The sequence below is a fragment of the Melanerpes formicivorus genome, unplaced genomic scaffold, assembly GCF_026170545.1.
Source record: "Melanerpes formicivorus ecotype bairdi unplaced genomic scaffold, bMelFor1.0.p_v2 SCAF_34, whole genome shotgun sequence".
Lineage (NCBI taxonomy): Eukaryota > Metazoa > Chordata > Aves > Piciformes > Picidae > Melanerpes > Melanerpes formicivorus.
Genome location: NW_027142386.1, coordinates 5,178,925 through 5,204,298, shown reverse-complemented (window position 1 = coordinate 5,204,298; position 25,374 = coordinate 5,178,925). Strand labels below are relative to the sequence as shown.

At 57.7% G+C, this 25,374-nt stretch overlaps 2 protein-coding genes across 2 annotated transcripts in view; one reads left to right on the top strand and one right to left on the bottom strand.

The window, feature by feature from the left end:
• The window catches only part of GFPT1 (glutamine--fructose-6-phosphate transaminase 1), a 58,695-nt gene extending 49,883 nt beyond the window's left edge, over nucleotides 1-8,812 (top strand). Inside the window, exon 20 of the mRNA XM_068156567.1 lies at nucleotides 7,770-8,812. Coding sequence (XP_068012668.1) covers nucleotides 7,770-7,799 — 30 coding nt within the window. The 3' untranslated portion in view covers nucleotides 7,800-8,812. The remainder of the gene's footprint in view (nucleotides 1-7,769) is intronic.
• Nucleotides 8,813-20,554: 11,742 nt separating this feature from the next.
• The window catches only part of ANTXR1 (ANTXR cell adhesion molecule 1), a 126,319-nt gene continuing 121,499 nt past the window's right edge, over nucleotides 20,555-25,374 (bottom strand). The window contains exon 18 of the mRNA XM_068156574.1: nucleotides 20,555-22,531. Within this exon, the coding sequence (XP_068012675.1) occupies nucleotides 22,169-22,531 (363 nt within the window). The 3' untranslated portion in view covers nucleotides 20,555-22,168. The remainder of the gene's footprint in view (nucleotides 22,532-25,374) is intronic.

Below are 25,374 nucleotides of genomic sequence, written 5' to 3'. Positions count from 1 at the left end.
GCTGGAGCTGCTCTGCCCTGAGGACAGACCGAGGGAGCTGGGGTGGTGCAGGCTGGAGAGGAGAAGGCTCCCAGGAGACCTCATTGTGGCCTTCCAGGATCTGCAGGGGGCTACAGAAATCCTGGGGAGAGGCTTTTGAGGGTATCAGGAACTGGGGGGAATGGAAACAGAATAGAAATGGGGAGATTCAGGTTGGCTGTGAGGAAGAAGTTCTTCCCCAGGAGGGTGGTGAGAGCCTGGCACAGGTTGCCCAGGGAGGTGGTGGAAGCCTCCTGCCTGGAGGTGTTTGCAGCCAGGCTGGATGTGGCTGTGAGCAACCTGCTGTGGTGTGAGGTGTCCCTGCCCATGGCAGGGGGTTGGGGCTGGCTGAGCCTTGAGCTCCCTTCCAGCCCTGACAGCTCTGTGACTCTGTAAATGTGGGGCTTAGCTCAGGCCTCTCCCAGCCAGGCAGGCTTGCTGTCCTCTCTCAGCCAGGACATCTTCCAGCTGCCTTTCCCTAAGCATAGTTTTGGCAATAGCCAAGAAGGAAGCTCATAAAATGCCCCAGAGCCACAACAGTCAACTTCCCCTTTCACTACCACTGAGGCTGCTGGAACACTGCAACAGGCTGCCCAGGGAGGTGGTTGGGTCTCCATTTGTGGAGAGATTCAAGGTCAGGCTGGAGAAGGCTCTGAGCAACCTGCTCTGGTGGAGGATGTCCCTGCTGACTGCAGGGGGCTTGGACTGGATGGCCTTTGGAGGTCCCTTCCAACTTAACCCATTCTGTCACCCAGCAAGACAGAATCAGTCAGCACAGGCTGCAGCACCACCCAGGAGCTGATGGAAGGATCCTGCTTAGGTTGGGCACAGCAAGCCCAGCAGAGGAGCTGCTTGATGCTGAGCTAGTGCAAAGTCCTGTCCCTGTGAGACAGCAGCCTGGGGCTTGCAGATTGCTGATGTCTGGCTCAGGCCTGGATGCCTTCCTCAGCAGATTCCACACCCACCAAAGCTTGTCTGAAATTCCACCTCTCCTCCAGCTGGAGCCACTCATGGATGAAGTTCTTCAGGGCCCTCCACCTCGCCAGGGGAAGAACATCAACCCTTATTCCTTCCATTTCCTGGAGCACCCTGGACTTGCTCTCCTCCCAGAGGCCTTTCCTGGGAGAGGATTAAGAGCTCCCAAGGCTGCTTTTTGAGGCTTGGTGTCCTGAAGCACTTCAGGAACACAACAGAAGTCAGTGCTGACCCTGCCTGGAGGTGTTCAGGAAAGCTCTGGCCGTGGTGCCTGGGGCTGTGGTTTGGTGTCCATGGTGGTGCTGGGCTGCTGGTTGGACTGGATGATCTCAGAGGCTCTGTCAGGCCAAGCAGTGCAGTGGTTCTGTGCTCAGCCAGCCTGGCCACAGCTGCTTGCTCTGACCTGCAGCAGTGAGCAGCTCCAGCTGTGCTGTGGTCACAAACCCAGGGCAGGCAGCTCCAGGCTGCAGGCTCTCACTGCCGTGGCTGCAGGTGGCAGCTGCCAGGACACTGAAGCAGCACTGTGGGGAGTTGGCTGTGTGCAGAACTCCCCAGGTGAGTCCAGGCTGCAGCAGCCTTAGCCCCTCACAAAAGCCCTTCCTGGGCTGAGCCTGCAGTTGCATCAGCTGCTGTCACAGCAGGGAGGGCACAGGGCACCCCTCTGCTCTGACCCAAGTGCAAGGGAGCTGTGTCCTGCCAGAGAGGCACTGCCAGGGTCCTCCTGTCTCCTGCTGGGCCATCCAGGCATGCACAGGAGACTCCTCACACAAGTCTGTCCTCAGCTCTGAAGAAAGCCTTAAGGTCCCTAAACCCTTCTGGGGCTCAGAGCAGGAAGGGAAGGGCCAGAGGAGCTGCAGGCCCTTTGCACAGGGGCTCCTCCATCCTCCAGAGTTCAGCTGCTAGGGGCTGTCCTGTGAGGGGAAAGAAGCTCCCAGGAGCTGCAGGAGATCTGCAACAGGCTCTGAGCACTGGGGCTGCCCAGATGACCACAGGTTGCTGGCTCCAGAGTGCTCCTGGGCCCCTCTGCAGCAGCTCCCTCCCTGACACTGAGCCTCCACTCCTCCATGGTGTGGGCCACTGGGCAGGGGCTGTGCAGAAGGGGCTGTGGTGAAAGGGGAAGGGGCAGTGGTTTGGAATGAGCAGGGCAGAGTTAGGTTGGACATCAGGAGAAGCTCTGCACAGGGAGGCTGGGGAGACACTGGGACAGGCTGCCCAGGGCTGGGGCTGAGGCTCCATCCCTGGAGCCATTCAAGCTCAGCCTGGCTGTGCCCCTGGGCAGCCTGCTGCAGCTGGAGCTGTCCCTGCTGAGGGCAGGGGGTGGGAGGATGCCCTTGGGGGGTCCCTGCCAACCCAAACTATTCTGTGATCCTGTGGCCTCCAGCTGAGCCTTCAGTTCTGCTTGTGCCCACCCAGCTGCTGCCTGTGCCCACCCAGCTGCTGCCTGTGCCCACCCAGCTGCTGCCTCTGCCCACCCAGCTGCTGCTTGTGCCCACCCAGCTGCTGCCTGTGCCCACCCAGCTGCTGCCTGTGCCCATCCAGCTGCTGCCTGTGCCCACCCAGCTGCTGCCTGTACCCACCCAGCTGCTTCCTTTGCCCACCCAGCTGCTGCCTCTGCCCACCCAGCTGCTGCCTGTGCCCACCCAGCTGCTCCTTGTGCCCACCCAGCTGCTGCTTGTGCCCACCCAGCTGCTGCCTGTGCCCATCCAGCTGCTGCTTGTGCCCACCCAGCTGCTGCTTGTGCCCACCCAGCTGCTGCCTGTGCCCATCCAGCTGCTGCCTGTGCCCACCCAGCTGCTGCTTGTGCCCACCCAGCTGCTGCCTGTGCCCATCCAGCTGCTGCCTTCAGCCTGTATTTACCTTTTGGGCTCCCAAGCAGCTCAGCCTTGCTTGCAGGAGCACTGTGCAGAGCCCACCCCTGGGACAGCATTTATTCAACACCTTCCTCTCCTCTGGCTCCCTGGGAGGCTGTAGCCAGGGGGTGACATCTGTCCCCAAACAAAGAGCCAGGCCTCAGGAATGCAGGAGTTGGGGCTGTTCAGGGTGAAGGAAAGAAGGCTCCAGGGAGAGCTCAGAGCAGCCTTCCAGTACCTGCAGGGCTCCAGGGGAGCTGGGGAGGGACTTTGGGCAAGGGCTGGGAGTGCCAGGCTGAGGGACAATGGCTTTGAGCTGGGAGAGGGGAGACTGAGAGTGGAGAGGAGGAAGAAATTCTTTCCAGTGAGGGTGGGGAGAGCCTGGCACAGGCTGCCCAGGGAGGCTGTGGCTGCCTCCTGCCTGGAGGAGGAGCCCTCTGCTGGGCTGCTCTCCCCTCCCAGCGGCTCCTTGCTGCTGCTGCCTCTCCTTGTGGCTCTCCATCTTTCCTGCTTATGCAGTTTGGAAGGTCTGGCAAGAGCTTAGCTTCATCCCCCACCTCTGCTCACCCCACCCTTCCCCTCAGAGGACAAGCAGCCCCCCAGGTGCCCACCTCACACAGAGGACAAGCAGCCCCCCAGGTGCCCACCTCACACAGAGGACAAGCAGCCCCCCAGGAGCCCACCTCACACAGAGGACAAGCAGCCCCCCAGGTGCCCACCGCACACAGAGGACAAGCAGCCCCCCAGGTGCCCACCGCACACAGAGGACAAGCAGCCCCCCAGGAGCCCACCTCACACAGAGGACAAGCAGCCCCCCAGGTGCCCACCTCACACAGAGGACAAGCAGCCCCCCAGGAGCCCACCTCACACAGAGGACAAGCAGCCCCCCAGGTGCCCACCGCACACAGAGGACAAGCAGCCCCCCAGGATCCCCCCTCAGCCAGCCTCATGCATTCCATGCAGCAGCTGGGAGGCCATCCCTGCCCTTTCCCAAAGCAGCCAGAGGGCAGATCCTTAGGTGCTGGCTGCTCTGGTGTCCCAGCCACGCTGAGAGGCTGCAGAGAGAGCCAAGATGCCTGCTCAGAGGCTCAGCCTCTGCTTGCCCTTGGAGCTTTCTTTCAGACATGAAAGCAGAGGTTCTGCAGTACAAGGAGCTTGACCCAGCAGCTGCCCTGGGTGCTTCCAGAGAGGCTATTCCTGGCCTGTCCCTGTGCCTTTCTCAGCTGATGCAGTGCAGGCAGTTGGAAAAACAAAGAGGAGGGGGAAGGCAAAGTGACTTGCCAAGATGCTTCATTCAGAGCTGAAGAGAGAGAGCTCAGAGCCACAAGTCAGACATGATGAGACTCCTTCCCCCCCTTCCCCAGTCTCATTCTTCCCTGTTTAGGTCAGATCAACTCTGTTCCCATGGTCCTTACAAATCCCCATGGAAACCTGCTTAAACAAACAAGGCTGCAGCCTGTGGCTGGCCCTCGGCAGCAGCAAGGCTCCAAGGTGGGAGCTGAGCCCAGCCACGCTGGAGGCTCTCACAGCAGCACCACAGCTCAGAGCTGGGAGCCAGGCAGGCTCCCAGGGGCTGCTGTGCACCAGGAGAGCCGCTGGGACCGTGTGCAGGAGCAGAGGGAGCAGGGAGGGCCTGGCCAGCTCCTTCCCAGCAGCAGGAGGATGCTCCCAGACCTCCTGCACTGTGGGGTTTCTCTGCTTTGTCTGCAGTGGTGCTTAGAGGAGAGAAGTAGTGCTGAGCAGCCTCACCTGGACCCAGCCCAGGAGATGCTCAAGGTGAGGCTGGACAGGCTTCTAGGCAACCTGACCTGGTGGAGGATGTCCCTGCTGAGTGCAGGGGGGTGACTGGATGGCCCTTGGAGGTCTCTTCCAACCCAGAGCCTTCTGTGACTCAGCAGAACGCTGCCCTGCAGGGGCAAACGTGGCCCCTGGGCTGTGCCAGAGGGCTGCTGCAGCTCCTGCCCAGGGGAGCAACCAGCAGAGCTGCACAGGCTGCAGCTGAAACCTCCCTGCTCCTCTCCTCTGCTGTCCCTGCCCACGGCAGGGGGATGGAGGAGATGATCTCTGAGGTCCCTTCCAACCTGAGCCGCTCTGTGATGGTTCTGTGATGGTGAAGCTGCAGCTGAGGCTGTTGGGATGGAAGAGTTGAGTTGTCAGCAGTGTCCCTGGGCTGGAAAACCAGCTCTGCCATCTCCTTCTCCCTCTCCATGGTGGGGAGGTTGGAGATGAGCTCTGAGGTCCCTTCCAGCCTGAGCCATTCTGTGATTCTATGATTTGTTTCAGCTGATTCCCCCCTGGCTTCCAGAGGAGCAACACTGCCTCTAGGAAACAAAATTGGGTTGATGGCACTCAAATGATAGGCAGGGAAAAAGGTTAGAGTAAGGGTCAGGGGAGGCAGAACAGCTGTGCCAGCTGTGCCTCCCCAGGAGTCTGCTCCCCCAGCAGAGATTCTCCGTGCTGGTGGCACCAGGGAGTCACTGCCAGGAAGGAGCTGCTGCTTCCCCTCCCTTCTGAGCCACTTGAACTAGGGGCAGGGATCATCTGCTGAGGCCAGGCCTCAGATCCTGGGGGCAGCTTTGGATCCCTCACTGCCAGAAGGACTTTGAGGGCTGGAGCAGGGCCAGAGAAGGGCAAGAGAGCTGGGGAAGGGTCTGGAGACCAGGGCTGGGGAGGAGCAGCTGAGGGAGCTGGGGGGTTGAGGCTGGAGGAGGCTGGAGCCACGTGGGGGAAGGTCTCAAGCTGACAAGGAGGTGATTCCTATCAGCCAGTCCCAGACAGGACACTGCCTGCCCACAGAAGGTGATTCACACAGCACTGACAGATGCTGAGGATGTGCAGGGAAGTTGCTTCCACAGCCAAAGGTATCCTTGAGGGCCATCAGCCTAAGGCTGCTGACACAGCCACACTGGGGAAACCCACCCTGAGCTACACAGCAGGAGCCCAGAGCAGGAGCACCCCCAGAGCAGCCCCAGTGCACCACTCTGCTGCCAGCTGTGCCAGGGACTCTCATTCCCCCTGGCATTGTCTGCCTGAAGGCAGAGCTGGTTTTCCAGCCCAGGAACACTGCTGACAGCTCAACTCTTCCATCCCAACAGCCTCAGCTGCAGCTTCACCATCACAGAACCATCACAGAGTGGCTCAGGTTGGAAGGGACCTCAGAGCTCATCTCCTCCACCCCCCTGCCATGGGCAGGGACACCTCTCAGCTCCACTCAGCGGCTCAGGGCCTCATCCAGCCTGGCCTTCAACATCCCCAGGCAGCAGGCAGCCACAGCCTCCCTGGGCAGCCTGTGCCAGGCTCTCACCACCCTCACAATGAAGAACTTCTTCCTCAGCTCCACTCTAACCCTGCTCTGCCTCACCTTCAAACCATTCCCCCTTGGCCTGGCTCCAGACACCCTCAGCAAAAGTCTCTCTGCAGCCTTCCTGCAGGATCCCTTCAGGTCCTGGCAGGCAGCTCTGAGGTCCCGCTGGAGCCTTCTCCTCTGCAGGCTGCACAGCCCCAGCTCCCTCAGCCTGTGCTCACAGCAGAGCTGCTCCAGCCCTTGGATCATCTGTGTGGCCTCCTCTGGCCTCACTCCAGCAGTTGCAGTGCTGGACCTGCAGCATCTGACCCAGTTTCCATCCTGTCCTGACCATGTCTCAGTGTCCCAAAGTTCCATCCCTGACCCACAAGCACCTGAGGGCCCTGGGGCAGCACAGCCATTGGCAGTCCCAGCATGTCCCAGAGGTGCAGAGGAGGCAGCAGCAGCCTCCCTGGCTGTTAGAAGGCAAGAGAGGAGTGGAGCTGCACTACAGCAGGATCCCCGGGGGGCAGAGCTGGACCCCCCTGCCGCTGGGATTCCCCTGCAGAGTCTCTGAGCTGCAGTGATGCAGCAGGGCTGAGCTCTTACCCTGCACACAAAGTCCTCCTTTGGCCAAGCCCAGCACTGACCCCACAGGCAGCAGTGCCCTCAGCTCCAGGGCTTCTCTTGGAATCAGAATCACTAAGGCTGGAGCAGACCTTTGGGATCACTGAGTCCAGCCCTAACCCAGCTGCCATGGCCACTGAACCAGCTCCTGAAGCACCACAGCTGCAGCTTCTGGGACTGCCCCAGGCATGGGCACTCCACCCCCTCCCTGGGCAGCCTGTTCCAGCCCCTCACCACTCTCTCAGCAAAGAAATGTTTCCTGATGGCCAGCCTGAACCTCCCCTGGCACAACTCAAACCATTCCCCTCATCCTGTCCCTGCTTCCTTGGGAGGAGAGACCAAGGCTGACCTCACTCCTTTCAGAGCAGTGAGATCTCTCCTCAGCCTTCTCCTCTCCAGTCTGAACAGCCCCCAGCTCCCTCAGCTGCTCCTCACTGATGCCCTCCAAACCCCTCCCCAGCATCCTTGCTCTTCTCTGGACACCCTCCAGCATTTCAGTGTCTCTTATCCTGTGGTGCCCAGAACTGAACCCAGCTGTGGCTGCACCAGTGCCCAGTCCAGGGGCACCACCACTGCCCTTCTCCTGCTGGACACACTGCTGGATCCAGGCCAGGCTGCTGCTGGCCTTCCTGGGCACCCCCTGGCCCCTGCTCAGCTGCCCATCCACCAGCACCCCCAGAGCCTTCTCCAGGCACTCTGCCCCAAGCGGAGTGAGCCAAGGGCAGGACCCAGCCCCTCGGGTTGCTAAGCCTCCTCCCGTTGGCCTCGGCTGATTGCTGTAACCTGCCCAGGTCCCTCTGCAGAGCAGCTCAGCGCTGCCCCTGTCACCAGTGCCACACTGCCGCCGGTGCCCTCTGTGCCCTCTGTGCCCTCCCTGCCAGGCTGCTGCCAGGGCGGGAGCGCCAGCTGCCCGCGGCGATGCCCCACGCCAGGCTGCTGGCAGGGCCGGTGCGGGAGCAGGGCCGTGCCGCCTGCTGCCAGGGCTGCCCTCCTGATGGCTGCTGTCCTTCTTGCAGGTGGATCGCATCGCTGCCTCCAGAGACTGACCCCGCACCGCCCGCAGCCGCCGCCGGCTGCCGCCCGACAGCCTCCAGGAGAAGCTCGGAGGGGTGAGCTGCGGGCGGCCAGAGCCACAGCCCCCGGCGGCCAGAGCCACTGCCCCGGGCTGCCAGAGCCACTGCCAGAGTCACAGCCCCGGGCAGCCAGAGCCACTGCCAGAGCCACTGCCCCGGGCTGCCAGAGCCACTGCCAGAGTCACAGCCCCGGGCTGCCAGAGCCACTGCCAGAGCCACAGCCCCGGGCTGCCAGAGCCACTGCCAGAGCCACAGCCCCGGGCTGCCAGAGCCACTGCCCCGGGCTGCCAGAGCCACTGCCCCGGGCTGCCAGAGTCACTGCCGCAGCCACAGCCCCGAGCAGCCAGAGCCACAGCCCCGGGCTGCCAGAGCCACAGCCCCGGGCTGCCACAGCCACTGCCAGAGGCACAGCCCCGGGCTGCCAGAGCCACTGCCAGAGCCACTGCCCCGGGCAGCCAGAGCCACTGCCCCGAGCAGCCACAGCCACAGCCCCGGGCTGCCAGAGCCACTGCCCCGGGCAGCCAGAGTCACTGCCCCGGGCTGCCAGAGCCACTGCCCCGAGCAGCCACAGCCACAGCCCCGGGCTGCCAGAGCCACTGCCCCGGGCAGCCAGAGCCACTGCCCCGGGCTGCCAGAGCCACTGCCCCGGGCAGCCAGAGCCACTGCCCCGGGCAGCCAGAGCCACTGCCCCGGGCTGCCAGAGCCACTGCCCCGGGCAGCCAGAGCCACTGCCCCGGGCTGCCAGAGCCACTGCCCCGGGCTGCCACCCTCTCTGCCCGCACCCGAGGGCCCCTCCTCGGCAGCAGCAAGCACCACTCAGGTCCTGCCTGCTCTGCATCAGCCCAGATGTGGTTTTTTTGCCCCCATCAAGGCACAAACCTCCCCTTAGACACGTCCCAGCCACCAAGCCCTTGCTGGCTGCACTTAGCACTGCAGCTCCTGCCTCCTCTTTAGGTCTTGAACAATAAAAGTCTCCAAAGGTCTCTTGATTTCTAAAGCCAATGCCAAAGGCTTTGGGTCCCTGCTCCTTACCCCCTGGGTCCTTGCTCTGTACCCCCTGGGTGTCTGCCTTCCCCCACTTCGGGAGCTCCAGCCTCAGGCTCCTGGTGCCTCCAGCTCCACAGTTTCAGCAGTGCAAGGTTCCACAGAGAACAGTCCTGGCCACAGAGTCCTTGCTGGCTGCACTTAGCACTGCAGATCAGGGCTGGAAGGGACCTCAAGGATCAGCCAGTCCCAACCCCTTGCCATGGCCAGGGACACCTCACACCATGTCACAGGTTGCTCACAGCCACATCCAGCCTGGCCTTCAAAACCTCCAGGCATGAGGCTTCCACCTGGGCAGCCTGTGCCAGGCTCTCACCACCCTCATGGGGAAGAACTTCTTCCTAACAGCCAATCCCAATCTCCCCACTTCTAGTTCTGCTCCATCCCCCCCAGCCCTGTCACTCCCTGACACCCTGCAAAGTCCCTCCCCAGCTTTCCTGTAGCCCCCTGCAGATGCTGGAAGGCCACAATTAGGTCTCCTGGAAGCCTTCTCCAGCCTGAGGCAGTTCCAGCCTCCTCTTTAGGTCTCATGCAGTAAAGTCTCCAAATCTGTCTTGACTTCTAAAGCCCAGGCCAAAGGCAGAGCAATCTTCCCTCCAGGTGCCAGCTTGGCTTTTCTTGGATGGTTTCTTCCCCTCTTGGCTGCTGCAGATCAAGAAAGCCAAGTTCATGACCACCCCTCTCTCCCCCTTCTTCCCCTGCTCAGGGACAGCTTTGGTGGCTTAACCCTGGGCTGCTTTGGTTTGAATATTCAGGCTGAGGTGAGGATTTGTCCTGCAGACAGCAGGGGAAGGTTGGACCTTGTGATGGTTCTGGGGCAGGAGCCCTGCTGGGCAGTGCTGCCCCACAGCAGTCTCACCAGAGAAGGACAATGAGACACACAGAGAAAGCCTAACCAAAACCCTGCTGAAATGTGCAGGGCAAGCTCCTGGGAGTGGAGAAAACCCAACCCCTGCCGTGTGATCAGAGCAGAGAGCTGCAAAACCTGCAGGACACCTGGAGGAGTGGTGGTTGGGACTTCAAGAGAGGCCTCCTGGCTCGGGGGGGAGCACTGCCAGGGACCATTGGCACACATGGGCTGAGGACACTGCTGGGAAGGGCTGGGGAGGGCTGACTGCAGGGGCATGGAGCTCCCACAGCTACAGACCCAACAGGTTATGGATGCCTGAAGGTACCAAAGCACCAAGCCAGCCACAGCCACCCCAGGCCAGCATCCTGGCTTGGACCAGCAGGACCGTGGCAGGGATCATCTGGGGAAGACACAGCTCAGTTTTGGGCCCCTCACTCCAAGAAGGACATTGAGGGACTGGGGTGGGTCCAGAGAAGGGCAACAGAGCTGGGGAAGGGTCTGGAGAACAGGGCTGGAGGCTGAGGGGAGACTATGACCCAAGTGCCATGGGCCACATGGTTCTGGAACACCTCCAGGGATGAGGACTCCACTGTTCCAAAGCCTGACCACTCAGGAAGCAACAAAATTGTTCCTGATGTCCAACCTAACCCTCCCCTGGCACAATTCCAGGTCATTTCCTCTCCTTCTAGCACCTGAGACTAGGGAGCAGAGCCCAGCCCCCACCTGGCTCCAGCCTCCTCTCAGGAGCTGCAGAGAGCAATGAGCTCTCCCTCAGCCTCCTCTGCCCCAGGCTCACCCCTCCCAGCTTCCTCAGCTGCTCCTCCCCAGCCCTGTTCTCCAGACCCTTCCCCAGCTCTGTTGCCCTTCTCTGGCCCTGCTCCAGCTCTCAAAGTCCTCCTGGCAGTCAGAGCCCAACCCTGACCCCAGGATTCCAGCTGTGGCCTCCCCAGTGCCCAGCCCAGGGGCACAATCCCTGTCCCAGTGAGGTCTGGGCAAGCTCAGCTGTGCTGCAAGCCCAGGAGGGGCTGGGGTGAGCTGAGCCCACAGCAGGTTTCTGCAGGCATCAGGTGGGGAGCTGAGGGAAGGGAAGATCCTCACATCCCTCACCATCCCCTGCCCCTCACAGAGAAGGGCTGCTGCACAGCTCCTGGGACTGAACAGCTCAGAGGAACACAAAAGCAGGTCTGTGGTGGTTCTGGCTCAGAAGTATTTAGGAGAGGATTTCACTAAACTCATTTAGCTCCTGAACAGATTTGGTTTGCAGGCAGGGAGGAGCCAAGGCCCAAGGCCACTCGTGGTGGAGGCAAAGTTCCCATCTCCAGGGCAGGAGGAGCACAGCACAGCACTGCACAGCCTGGTCCCCAGCTGCCATTGGCCAAACAGGCTGGGGGGACCTGCTCAGAGAAGCTATCCCACAGCCTCCAGCCCCCAGCAGCACCCAGGTGAGGCTGATAAAGAAGGGATACAGAGGGCTGTACAGAAAGGAATTGGCACTGCCAGGGTTGGATGATCAGAGGCTGGAGCAGGTCTCCTGTGAAGACAACCTGGGAGAGTTGAGGCTGTTCAGGGTGAAGGAAAGAAGGCTCCAGGGAGACCTCAGAGCAGCCTTCCAGGACCTGAAGGGCTCCAGGGGAGCTGGGGAGGGACTTTGTGCAAGGGCTGGGAGTGCCAGGCTGAGGGACAATGGCTTTGAGCTGGGAAAGGGGAGACTGAGACTGGAGATGAGGAAGAAATTGTTGAGAGTGAGGCTGGGGAGAGCCTGGCACAGGCTGCCCAGGGAGGCTGTGGCTGCCTCCTGCCTGGAGGTGTTGCAGGCCAGGCTGGATGAGGCCCTGAGCAGCCTGGGCTGGTGGGAGGTGTCCCTGCCCATGGCAGGGGGCTGGAGCTGGATGATCTCTGAGGTCCCTTCCAACCCAACCTACTCTGTGGGTCTAAGATTGCAAGCCTGGCAGGTTTCAGAGCTGTGCATTGCAGCCTACAGTTAAACCCCCAAGCATTAAACCTTACAAAGACCTCTAGGAAAAAACAAACAGCATTAAACAAAGGTGAAGAAGATGGAATGTTGCCTTCTGGGCAGCCCAGAGCTCCCAGGGCATGCCCTCTGTCAGACAAGGAACTGGCTGTTGTTATTTCTAAACACACAAAGCTCACTTCTTGGAGCCCAGACCCTAATTGCTTTTCAGGGAAAGGAAAACTTTTCCCTTGGGATCCCCAGCAGCATTCCCTCCCTCCCTTCCTACCTCCCTGAGCACTGAGCACGCAGTGAAGACCTCCAGGAAAAGCCCTGCCCCGGTGCAGAGAGCTCTGCCCTGCCCAGGGCACTGCCCTGCAGTCCCTGCCGTGCCCCTGTGCCCTGGCTCCCGAGCTCTGGGAGCTGCCCTCAGCTTCCCTCTGACCTTCCTCCCAGCCAGTCCTACTCACAACTGGGTACAGCCCCAGGCTGGGGGCAGAGTGGGTTGAGAGCAGCCCTGAAGAAAGAGCCTTGGGGGTGCTGGGTGCTGAGCAGCTCCCCAGGAGCCAGCAGAGCCTCCTGCAGCCCCAAGGCAGCTGGGTGCTGGGCTGCAGCCAGAGCAGGGTGGGCAGCAGGGCAGCAGAGGGGATTCTGCCCCTGGGCTCTGCTCTGCTCACACCTCACCTCCAATCCTGCCTCCAGCTCTGCTGTCCCCAGCACAAGAAGGACACAGAGCTGTGGAGTGAGGCCAGAGGAGGCCACAAAGATGCTCCAAGGGCTGGAGCAGCTCTGCTGTGAGCACAGGCTGAGGGAGCTGGGGCTGTGCAGCCTGGAGAGGAGAAGGCTCCAGGGGGACCTCAGAGCTGCCTGCCAGGAGCTGAAGGGATCCTGCAGGAAGGCTGCAGAGAGACTTTTGCTGAGGGTGTCTGGAGCCAGGCCAAGGGGGAATGGTTTGAAGCTGAGGCAGAGCAGGGTTAGAGTGGAGCTGAGGAAGAAGTTCTTCATTGTGAGGGTGGTGAGAGCCTGGCCCAGGCTGCCCAGGGAGGCTGTGGCTGCCTGCTGCCTGGGGATGCTCAAGGCCAGGCTGGATGAGGCCCTGAGCAGCTGAGTGGAGCTGAGAGGTGTCCCTGCCCATGGCAGGGGGTTGGAGGAGATGAGCTCTGAGGTCCCTTCCAACCTGAGCCGCTCTGTGATGGCTCTGTGGAGGTGAAACTGCAGCTGAGGCTGTTGGGATGGCAGAGTTGAGTTGTCAGCAGTGTCCCTGGGCTGGAAAACCAGCTCTGCCATCTCCTTCTCCCTCTCCATGGTGGGGAGGTTGGAGATGAGCTCTGAGGTCCCTTCCAGCCTGAGCCATTCTGTGATTCTATGATTTGTTTCAGCTGATTCCCCCCTGGCTCCCAGAGGAGCAACACTGCCTCTAGGAAACACAATTGGGTTGATGGCACTCAAATGATAGGCAGGGAGAGAGAGGTCCAAGCCCCAAAGCCAGGAGGATATTTATTGCTCAAGTCAAGGCTGAACAGCACAAAGCAGGGAAGGAGAGAAGGGGAGAAGGAGAGGAGGGAGAGAAGGGGACAAGGAGGGAGAGGAGGGGACAAGGAGGGAGAGGAGGGGACAAGGAGAAGAGGGAGAGAAGGGGACAAGGAGAGGAGGGAGAGAATAGGACAAGGAGTGAGAGAAGGGGACAAGGAGTGAGAGAAGGGGACAAGGAGAGGAGGGAGAGAAAGGGACAAGGAGAGGAGGGAGAGAAGGGGACAAGGAGAGGAGGGAAAGAATAGGACAAGGAGAGGAGGGAGAGAAGAGGACAAAGAAGAGGAGAAGGGGACAAGGAGGGAGGGAAAGAAGGGGACAAAGAGAGGAAGGAGAGAAGGGGACATGGAAGAAGAGAAGGGGACAAGGAGAGGAGGGAATGAAGGGAACAAAGAGGAAGGAGAGAAGGGGACAATGAGAGGAGGGAATGAAGGGGGAGAGGAAGGAGAGAAGGGGACAAGGAGGGAGAGAAGGGGGCATGGAAGAAGAGAAGGGGACAAGGAAGGAGGGAATGAAGGGGACAAAGAGAGGAAGGAAAGAAGGGGACAAGGAGGGGAGGGAGAGAAGGGGACAAGGAGGGGAGGGAGAGAAGGGGACAAGGAGGGAGAGAAGGGGACAGGGAGGGAGAGAAGGGGAAAGGATCCCTGGAGTCCCTGGCGGCTCCCAGCACTTTGTGCTGCCCTTTTTGGGTTTTAATTGAGTTTAACTTTCTTGTTCATTCTGTTTAAATGCATCCCTCACATCCTGGTCTGTTTCTGTTTGATTTAGTTTTCTGTAGTGGGAATGTAGAAATGTGCCACAGTGGACTGGGCTGGTGGCCTGGGTGGTCCAGCACTTGGCCCCAGCTTCTGGCTGCTGCAGCCAAAATTGTTTCAGTCAGGAATCTTTCTGGAGAGGTATAAAGGAAAGGCCAAATCCTGCAGCCCTGACTCAGGCACAAGTCCCTGCAGAGCAGTGAGGAGCTGGAGCAGGGCCAGAGAAGGGCAATGAAGCTCATAAAGGGTCTGGAAAACAGGGCTGGGGAGGAGGAGCTGAGGGAGCTGGGGGTGTTTAGTCTGGAGAGGAGGCTGAGGGAGAGCTCATTGCTCTCTGCAGCTCCTGAGAGGAGGCTGGAGCCAGGTGGGGGTTGGGCTCTGCTCCCCAGTCTCAGGTGATGGAGAAAAAATGACCTGAAATTGTGCCAGGGGCAGCTGCTCTTCTCTGGACCTACTCCAGCCCCTCAATGTCCCTCTTGGAGTGATGAGCCCCAACCTGATTCCAGCTGTGGCCTCCCCAGTGCCCAGCCCAGGGGCACACTCCCTGCCCTGCTCCTGCTGCCCACCCCACTGCTGCTCCAGGCCAGGCTGCTGCTGCCCTCCTTGCCCCCCTGGGCACTCCCTGGCTCCTCTCCAGCTGCTGGCACCCAGCACCCCCAGGGCCTTTCCTGCTGGGCACTTTGCAGCAGCTCTGCCCCCAGCCTGGAGCCTTCCTGGGGTGGTTGTGGCCCAAGGACAGGACCCAGCCCTTGGCTTTGCTAACCCTCATACAGCTGAGCTCAGCCCCTCGAGCCAGCCTGGTCAGGTCCCTCTGTAGAGCCTCTGAGCCTCCAGCACATCAGCTCTGGCTCCTAGCTTGGTGCCATCTGGCTGGGGGAAGCCTCCATCCCCTTGTCCAGGTCATTGATGAAGGTATTGAACAGAGCTGGCCCCAGCCCTGGGGAGCACCACTGGTGAGCAGCTGCCAACTGGAGGCCACTCCACTGCCCACCACTCTGGGCCAGTGTTTGACCCAGTGAATTGTCCCAGCCAGGAGCAGGCAGCTTCTCCAGCAGGCTGCTGTGGGATCCTGTAGGAGTTTTCCTGGCTTGCAGAGGACCTTTGGAGCACAGGGCACTGTGAGTGGTGCAGGCTCCCCAGCTCCTGAGCTGCTTCTCAGGGCTGTCAGAAAAGCTTTTGGCTTTGGGGAGAAACCCCAAGGCCTTGTCCCCCTTAAACATTTGTCTTGCAGCTGTTCCCACAGGGCAGCCCCACACAGGGATCTCCTTTGTCTGCTTGGCCTTTGCCTGGCAGCAAGTCAGGAGGAGGACTGATAGCAGCAGCCAGAGCTGAGCTTTCTGAGTCACTCTCTCTGGTGTCTCCCATCTCAAATGGGCACTCTTTAAACCTGTGCCAGCTGGGCCTCAGATCAGCAGCTGGGAGTTAGCTCCATATCTGCAGCATGAGCTAAACCCTCCCCTGCCTGCTGCAGAGAGCCTTTGGGTGTTGTAGGCTACCAGCAGCCTGGGGACTGGAGCTGACCCCGAGCTTCTCTGTCCAAAAGCCCCAAAACTCTGCAGTCTGACAGACAGCAATGGAACCCAGACCGAGCTGATGGCACTGGGCAAGATCCTGCTGCCAGGTCCTGCTGCCAGGCTGAAGGACAATGGCACCAGGGGATGCCCAGGCTCTTGCACAAAGGCAGCACCAGGCCTGGGGCCAGAAGCACAGCCCCCTGCAGTGCACTGCTGGGACACCAGGTCTGAGTCAGTAAGCAGGAATGGCAAGGGGCTGTGTGTGCCAGCTGGGAACAGCTCTGAGGCAGCAAGGCCAGACTGGAGCTGCTCAGAAGAGAAAACTTTCATTGTCCCCTCTCATTCCTGGCACCTGAGCTCCACTTCCTCTTCTGAAGCAGCAAATGCCACCTCCAGCTCTGCTCCAGGAGCCTCCTTCCCTCTGTCCCCCGGGGCTGCCTTTCCCCAAAGCCAGGAGGTTCCTGTCCCTGTGGGGCTGCCCCTCATGGTCACACTGCTGCTGCCAGGGAAATGGGTGGCAGCAGCAGGCACTGGGGATGGATGGCTGCACCTCCAGAACCACAGAAGAGATCTGCTTGGGAGAGACCTCCAAGCTCAGCCACTCCAACCCTGCCCCCAGCACTGCAGGGGGCATGATCTTAGGAAGAAATTCTTCACTATGAGGGTGGCAAGAGTCTGGAGTGGATTGCCCAGGGAGGCTGTGGCTGCCTGCTGCCTGGAGGTGTTGAAGGCCAGGCTGGATGAGGCCCTGAGCAAGCTGTGCTGGTGGGAGGTGTCCCTGTCCATGGCAGGGGGTTGGTAGTGGGTGAGCCTTGAGGTTCCTTCCATCCCTGACAATTCTGTGATCCTAACTGTGGGAGCAGACAGAGTCAGCTGCTGCCTGTGGCTGCTAGGCTCTGTCAGGACATGCCTGTGTTGAAGGCTGCTGAGTTAGCTGTGTGGCATCAGAAGTATCCTGTGTCTGAGGCAGGCTGGGGGCTGGCTCAGGGACAGAGCTGAGGTGGGGTCGTGTCTGCATGAAAACAGCTTCTGTGTCAGGCAGAAGGTGCTCTGGAGTGTCAGGGAGAAAAAAATCACAGACTGCAGCAGGTTGGCAGGGACCCCCCAGGGGCATCCTCCCCAACCCCTGCCCTCAGCAGGGACAGCTCCAGCTGCAGCAGGCTGCCCAGGGACACAGCCAGGCTGAGCTTGAATGGCTCCAGGGATGGAGCCTCAGCCCCAGCCCTGGGCAGCCTGTGCCAGTGTCTCCCCAGCCTCCCTGTGCAGAGCTTCTCCTGATGTCCAACCTAACTCTGCCCTGCTCCAGCTTCAAATCACTGCCCCTGGGCCTATCCCCACAGCCCCTTCTGAACAGTCCCTGCCCAGCCTGCCTGCAGCTCCCCTGCAGAGAGTGAAATGCAGCTCCCTGGAGCTTTCCCTTCTCCAGGCTTGAGTTCAGGTTTGAGGTCTCCAGGATGATGAATGCAAACCTTGTGAGCAGGGTCCTCCTCCTCTCCTCTTTCACTCCTTTTGCCTCAAGAAATCTGATGGAGCCCAGCAGAGATTTGTGTAGTTCTTTAATACTAACATCAAGGCCAGCAAGAGTAATGACTGGAGTTAACAAATGACACATGCAACAAACAGAGGGAGGACAAACATCATTGCACAGCGCTGGCTGAGCTGACAGAGGTCACTCAGCACCCCAGCAGAATTCTGGCTGCTTTTCCTTTGCTGCATCAGCACCACCTTGCCCACTGGGTACCCTCCACCCTTGCCAGAGCTCTCAGGAGCCAGACTGCCCCTGCCTTCCCCAGAATAAACAGTGACAGAAGATGCCTTCACACACCAAGGAGAGAGAGAGAATTTGGATGACTACAAAGCTGCTGTGTGGGAGGAGTGCCCCCAAAGGCAGCCAGCACCAGTTTGCACCGTTTCAGCAATTAGCCTCCCCCTGGAATCTTTGCCCAAGGCAGCTGCTCAGGTCCTGCCAGGCTGCAAGGCACTGCCAGTGAGGTTTGCATGACCACAAATCAATGGGAGGAACCCAGGTGACCTGCTTCAGAGCAGATGAAACCATCAGCTGTTCCCTCAATGCCATCTCTGTTGCTTGCTGTTCAGGGCAGCCTGTGCAGGCGGTGCCGAGCTGGTGGAGTGCTTGATGTGCAGCTGGTGACCTACAGAAGTCTTCTGAGGCTGCAGGGCAGAGGCAGAGCCACTCAGCTCCCGTGGCTCTGTGGTGAAAGGTCACTCCAGACGTGGCCAGTGTGGGCTGGTGGCCTGTGTAATGTGTTTCTAGAAGGGTCTATGGACAGAGGATACATAGGGTGCCACACAGCAGTGCATGGGACACCAGCTAAGTCAACCTCATTTACACAACATTAATTGGCAGTGGAAGCTGGTTCAAGGTCAGGGCCAAATCTTCTTCTTTGCCTGACATTAAGTTAATCTCCCAGGACCAGCACTGAAGGATTCTGGTCTTTAAAAGCATGCTTGGTGCCATTGTAGCAGCCAGGTTTGAGCTGATCTCAAATGCAGAATCACAGAGCTGTCAGGGCTGGAAGGCACCTCAAGGATCAGCCAGTTCCAACCCCCCTGCCATGGGCAGGGACACCTCACACCACAGCAGGTTGCTCACAGCCATATCCAGCCTGGCCTTCAAAACCTCCAGGGCTGAGGCTTCCACCACCTCCCTGGGCAACCTGTGCCGGGCCCAAGCTCACCACCAAGCATGCTCCAGTTTGTCTGGGAAGGTTAGCAAAGGTCCACCCCAACCAGCATGGGTGCTCTGCTTGGCACCCTGTCACCCACATCCCTCCTGCCTGTCTCTGCAGCCCCTCCCTGCATGGGTGGTCAAAGCTCCTGCGCTGATGGGGCAGGGGAGGGGCAGAGGCTGGAGCTCAGGGCCTCAATCAATGCCGTGTAAGAGAGGTGCTCGTCGCTGCAGGCAGTGTTTGTACATCGGTCACAAAGGCAATAAACCATCAGGACAAACAAAAACACAACAAGCACAGCTTGGTAACCTGCCATGAAATGTCACTGGCTTCAGAATAAGTTACTACACCTCGAGAACAAATGGTCTGCTATCCACAGGGGATAGGAAATGCTTCCATCTAACACATGGGAAGCATGCAGGAACAATATGTACAACAAAGGTGGAGCTGGGTTTGCTTTCACACACTGCCTGATTACACAGAGAGGAGTTGCTGAAGCATCACTTTCCTGGCCTCATCCAGGCTTTATTTGCTTCCATTTCTAGCCTGATTCAGGTTTTATTTGCTTCCTTCTCCTAGCCTGATCCAGGTTTTATTTGCTTCCTTCTCCTAGCCTGATCTAGGTTTTATTTGCTTCCTTCTCCTAGCCTGATCTAGGTTTCATTTTTCTTCTTTTTCCTAGCCTGATCCAGGGTTTATTTTGCTTCCTTTTCCTAGCCTGATCCAGGTTTCATTCTGCTTCCCTTTCCTGGCCTGATCCAGGTTTCATTCTGCTTCCCTTTCCTGGCCTGATCCAGGTTTCATTCTGCTTCCCTTTCCTGGCCTCATCCAGGTTTCATTCTGCTTCCCTTTCCTAGCCTGATCCAGGTTTCATTCTGCTTCCCTTTCCTAGCGTGATCCAGGTTTCATTCTGCTTCCTTTTCCTAGCCTGATCCAGGTTTCATTTTGCTTCCTTATCCTAGCCTGATCCAGGTTTCATTCTGCTTCCTTTTCCTAGCCTGATCCAGGTTTCATTTTGCTTCCTTATCCTAGCCTGATCCAGGTTTCATTTTGCTTCCTTATCCTAGCCTGATCCAGGTTTCATTTTGCTTCCCTTTCCTAGCCTGATCCAGGTTTCATTTTGCTTCCTTATCCTAGCCTGATCCAGGTTTCATTTTGCTTCCCTTTCCTAGCCTAATCCAGGTTTCATTTTGCTTCCTTATCCTAGCCTGATCCAGGTTTCATTTTGCTTCCCTTTCCTAGCCTGATCCAGGTTTCATTTTGCTTCCCTTTCCTAGCCTGATCCAGGTTTCATTATGCTTCCCTTTCCTGGCCTGATCCAGGTTTCATTTTGCTTCCTTATCCTAGCCTGATCCAGGTTTCATTTTGCTTCCCTTTCCTACCCTGATCCAGGTTTCCTTTTGCTTCCCTTTCCTAGCCTGATCCAGGTTTCATTCTGCTTCCCTTTCCTGGCCTGACCTAGGTTTGCTTTTTCTTCCTACTCCCAGCCTGATCCAGGTTTAATTTTACTTCCTTTCCTGGCCTGATCATCTTGCTCCTTCTAACACCATAGGGTTTGGGTTTGTTTGGTTTTGTTTCTCCTCCTCAGTTTGGGGAGAATGAAAGCTCCTGTCTCTACCTGTAAGAGGTTAGCTTTAGTCCTGGAGCAGACACTGCTTTATTTATCCCCAGCAGCAGGTTTGAACTTCTTGGTGAATTGACAGACAACAAACTAAAACTCCCAGTGCTGGATGGCTGGGAAGCAGTTTCCTTCCCCAGATGCCTTTGAAATCCTGAGGATCTGATAAGGATCCAGCAGTCCTGGTTTACACTGCTCCCAGTCTCACCATGAAACCAAACCACAGAGCTCTCTAAGGAGGTCCCATCCATCACAAGAGGGAAGCCAACCAGGGGCTGAGAGCTTCCCACTCTCCCCCCCTGCCAATCACAAAGTCCTGGCCCTGAACCAGCAGCAAAACTGTGGGGTCTGCCCCTCATGGGGGCCTGCTCTGTGCTGCCTGCAGACAAAGCAGGGAGGTGGGGGAGGGAGCCAGGCCAGCCCTGGCTGTGGGTTGAGTCTTCAGACCCATGGTGAGAGATGGGTTTAGCTCACCTACCAGCCAGCCAGCAGCAGGTGGGGGGCCAGGCAGACTGACTCTGAGGCTCAGGGGGAAGGTCCATCCACAAATGTCCTTACCAGGAGGGTCCCAGGTCAAATCTCCACTGAGTCTTTTCATCTCTTCCCTTTCCTCCTTCAGTTTTATTTTTCTTTTTCCCCCCCTTTTTAATTTTTTCTTTTCCCTTTTTTCTTTCCCCTTTTCCTTTTCCCCCCTTTTCCTTCCCCCCCTTTTTCCCCTTTCCCCCTTTTTTCTTTTCCCTTTTTTTCTTTCCTTTCCCCCCCCTTTCCCCTTTTTTCTTTCTTTTTTTTTCCCCTCTCCCTCTCTCTCTTTTTTTAGTTTTTTTTTTTTTTTCTTTATTTTTTTGCTAGAAAAGCTAAAATTAGTATTTCCAACAGCACTGAAGTAAGTACTTGGCAAAGCATTTCTCTATCTGGTAAAACAAAACAACACAAAAGATATGAGTATGAGAACCCTTAGACAGTCAAAGGCCTGCAGGTGCTAAGAGGCTTTGCCTCCTGTGCCTTGGCAGCTGCCAGGGAGAGCTGTTCTGTGAGAAGTGATCCTGACAGCAGAGGAGCAGAGCTGGAGGCCTGACTGCAGTGCTGAGTGAGCTCACCTCTGCCTAGCTCTGTGCTGCAGGTTGGGCTGGAGGCTGCCAGGGTGAGCAGGCAGTGTGCTGGATGTGGTGGGAGTGCCAGGAAGGTGAGGAGAAGCAGAGAGAAATGCAGCCAGTGCATTTCTGGGGAGGCTAATTCTCATCTGGTGTGGCCCCTGTGCTGAGCTGGGCCTCAGTCAACAGCTGCTGGCTGTTGAGAGCTGACAGAGTGAGCAAGCAGCCTGGGGGCTGGAAGGCATCTGCTACTCAAGCAGGAAAGGAAAGCAAAAAAGAACAAATCCCTGTGGCAATATTTCCAGGGCAAAACAATGCAAGGTGGAGAAAAGCCAGGAAGGCATCAGTGGGAACCACCTCCTGTGACTAACAAGGAGCCAGAGCAGACTGGACTGGCTGGAGCTGATGCCCCTCTCCTGCCTCTCTTCAGATGCAGAAACTTCCCTCTGGCATGGGAATGGGCATGAAATGACCCTGCTGGCCTGCAGAGCTATCAGCTGGATGGACATCCTCGGGCCAAACCGAATGCAAAGGCTCTCCTGTCAGTCACAGCCTTCCTGCGTTCCTTTGCTCTACCTCCATGGCCATCTCTGTCCCCCTGCGAGTGCTGAAGGCTGACCTGTCACCAGTTAGTCCTTGTCCTCAGGGGCTGTGGCCAGAGCCCTGCGACTGCTCTGATTGATTTCCACGCTGGCACTCCCCTTGCACGCCCCTGCACTTCCACACCCCAACGAGCACCAGCCCAGACCCCACAGACCTGCCCCTTCTCCTTCCCACACCCTCCCAGATGGCAGCACCTCCCTGCTCCAGCTCATGGTCCGCGGGACAGCTGCCTGGCACCGATTCCTTGCAGGCTGAGGAGGGCTCCTGCGCTTACAGACCTGCTGCTGCTGCTGTCACTGTCTGGCAGCTGGCCCAGGAGTGAGACGTGGTCAGCTTTGTGTCAGCTTTGGGCCTCGCACCATGAAGTCTGTCCAGGCGTCTCTGGGCAGCTGGCTGGGATGTCCACACTTGGCAGAGTGCTCTGCAGTCCTTCCCTGGGGGAGCTGCCTGTCTGGAGGCCTTACTCGAGTCATCCATTCCTTTATTTTCTCAAGGCACGCTGGAATCACCACGGGGAGGCAGAGGGACACAGTGGGGGAGAGCCTTGCAGGGATGGACCTCCGGTTGTTTGCAGTCTCTTGGCTTCTCTTGCTTTCTTGGTGGCACTGATGCACAAAGGGACTTGGAAACAGAAGAAAACTAAAGGAGAAAGGCCTGGGTCTGTGGTCACTCGTATCAGGGACAGTCTGGCTTCCTCTAGCCCCCCACCCCCCAGCTGGCTGTGGTACAGTACTGCTGAAAAGCCTCTGAGCGCTCCTGCGAGAGCCGGGAGCGAGGCCAGCGCCCTAGGCTGTGGGGCGGGGGGGGGGCCGGGATGGAGGGGGGGCCCTGTTGGGAGGGGGGGCCTGGGGTGGGGGAGGGAGGGGTGGGAGCGTGGAGGATGGGGATGGGGTGTGGGGTGTGGGGGAGCTGGGCGGGGGGGGGGGTGTAGATGGGAGCTGGGGGCAGGGGGTTGTAGATGGGTGCTGGGAGTGGGGGTGAGGCAGGGTAGGTGTTGTTGAGGGGGTACTTGGGGGGGGCCTCCGTGTTCTTCACCCTGGTGAAATTGATGCAGCGGCCCTGGAAGGAAAGAGAGCAGAGGGGGAAAGCAGAGTTAGTGATGGGGGCACAGCTCAGGCCCCTGCCTGGCTCCCTGCACAGCAGGCAGCAGCTGCTCTCCTTGGGACAGGTCTGTAAGGGCAAGTCCTGTGCTGGGTGGCCAAGAGCTTCACCACCACCGGCAGCAGCTTCTGCAGGGAAGGAAGCTGAGATCCTCCACACTGCTCTCTGCCTCCAGAGCTGCAGAGAGAGCCTTGAGCACTTCAGGTCAGACACTGGAAGAGCTGGCAGCAGGCACCCCTGGGCTGGGGTCTGCCCAGTGCACAGGCCACAGTGCCTGCCCCTGCAGGAGCCTCTGCCCAGACCTCAGTGTTCAACTTCCAACAGCATCAAGCCTGAACTTTCATAAAGTCATCACAGAATGGCTCAGGTTGGAAGGGACCTCAGAGATCATCTGCTGCAACCTCTCAGCTAGACTCAGCTGCTCAAGGCCTCATCCAGACTGGTCTTGAACACCCCCAGGCAGGAGGCAGCCACAGCCTCCCTGGGCAGCCTGTGCCAGGCTCTCACCACCCTCACACTGAAGAACTTCCTCAGCTCCACTCTAATCCTGCTCTGTCTCAGCTTCAAACCATCCCCCCTTGGTCTGGCTCTAGACACCCTCAGGAAAAGTTCCTGAGGTGCCTTCCTGCAGGATCCCTTCAGCTATTGGAAGGTAGCTCTGAGGTCCCCCTGGAATCCTCTCTCCAGGCTGAACACCCCCAGCCTCACAGCAGAGCTGCCCCAGCCCTTGGATCATCTTTGTGGCCTCACTCCAGCAGCTCTGTGTCTTTCTTCTGCTGGGGACCCTAGACCTGGACTTTTGCACCCTTGCAGCCCCTCTCCTTCCAGCACCTGACTTTTGTGTCCTACTTCCACTCATTTCCCAGCAGATTTAGTTAAGTGAGTTCCTTGCTCAGATTTAGTTAAGTGAGTTCCTTGCTCAGATTTAGTCAGCCTAGTTCCTTGCTCAGATTTAGTCAGCCGAGTTCCTTGCTCAGATTTAGCCAACTGAGTTCCTTGCTCAGATTTAGCCAACTGAGTTCCTTGCTCAGATTTAGTCAGCTGAGTTCCTTGCTCAGATTTAGCCAACTGAGTTCCTTGCTCAGATTTAGTTAACTGAGTTCCTTCCTCAGATTTAGTCAGCCTAGTTCCTTGCTCAGATTTAGTCAGCTGAGTTCCTTGCTCAGATTTAGTCAGCTGAGTTCCTTGCTCAGATTTAGCCAACTGAGTTCCTTGCTCAGATTTAGCCAACTGAGTTCCTTGCTCAGATTTAGTTAACTGAGTTCCTTCCTCAGATTTAGTCAGCCTAGTTCCTTGCTCAGATTTAGTCAGCTGAGTTCCTTCCTCAGATTTAGTTAACTGAGTTCCTTGCTCAGATTTAGTCAGCTGAGTTCCTTACTCAGATTTAGTTAACTGAGTTCCTTGCTCAGATTTAGTCAGCTGAGTTCCTTCCTCAGATTTAGTTAACTGAGTTCCTTGCTCAGATTTAGTCAGCTGAGTTCCTTACTCAGATTTAGTTAACTGAGTTCCTTGCTCAGATTTAGTCAGCTGAGTTCCTTCCTCAGATTTAGTCAGCTGAGTTCCTTCCTCAGATTTAGTTAACTGAGTTCCTTGCTCAGATTTAGTTAACTGAGTTCCTTGCTCAGATTTAGTCAGCTGAGTTCCTTGCTCAGATTTAGTCAGCTGAGTTCCTTGCTCAGATTTAGTCAGCTGAGTTCCTTGCTCAGATTTGGTCAGCTGAGTTCCTTGCTCAGATTTGGTTAATTGAGTTCCTTGCTCAGATTTGGTCAGCTGAGTTCCATGCTCAGATTTGGTCAGCTGAGTTCCTTGCTCAGATTTAGTTAACTGAGTTCCTTGCTCAGATTTAGTTAACTGAGTTCCTTGCTCTGATTTAGTTAACTGAGTTCCTTGCTCAGATTTAGTCAGCTGAGTTTCATGCTCAGATTTAGCCAACTGAGTTCCTTGCTCAGATTTAGTTAACTGAGTTCCTTGCTCAGATTTAGTCAGCTGAGTTCCTTGCTCAGATTTAGTCAGCCTAGTTCCTTGCTCAGATTTAGTCAGCCTAGTTCCTTGCTCAGATTTAGTCAGCTGAGTTCCATGCTCAGATTTAGTCAGCCTAGTTCCTTGCTCAGATTTAGTCAGATGAGTTCCTTGCTCAGATTTAGCCAACTGAGTTCCTTGCTCAGATTTAGTCAGCTGAGTTCCTTGCTCAGATTTAGTCAACTGAGTTCCTTGCTCAGATTTAGTCAGCTGAGTTCCTTGCTCAGATTTAGTCAGCCTAGTTCCTTGCTCAGGATTCCTCCTGAACTCCTCCTCTTCTTCCTCAGGATGTGCTGCTGCTGCTGTGGTGCTCCTGGGGAGCCCCTAAATAGTTCTCTGGTGCTAAGCTACAGTTTGTTGTGCATTTTTAAACAAAACCTTTGCCCTCTGAGCTGTTGTGATTTGCATTCCCCCCTAAATTCCACCTGCAAAAGATCCCACTGTAAATAACCAAATGTCAGGATCTTGCAGCATGGATTCATTCTTTCAGATATGAAATCATCCCAGAAGGCACCAGAGGATTTCTGGGTCCATGCTTTGGGTTGTGGTTTATTTTTGCATCTGGGAGCAGGAGCTTTTATGTTTCTCTTTCCCTCTCCCAAAGTCAGTGATTTTCCTGGTGCAAAATAAAAAGGCAGCTGGAGCCCTGAGCCCACTGCAGGAGCAGGGCTGCAGGGGGAACAGCAGCAGGCAGCCTAAGCCTCTGCACAGCTCTGGGTCCCCTCCCTGCTGCACAAATGTGTCTGCTTCCACCTCTGTGCCTTAGAATCATAGTATCATAG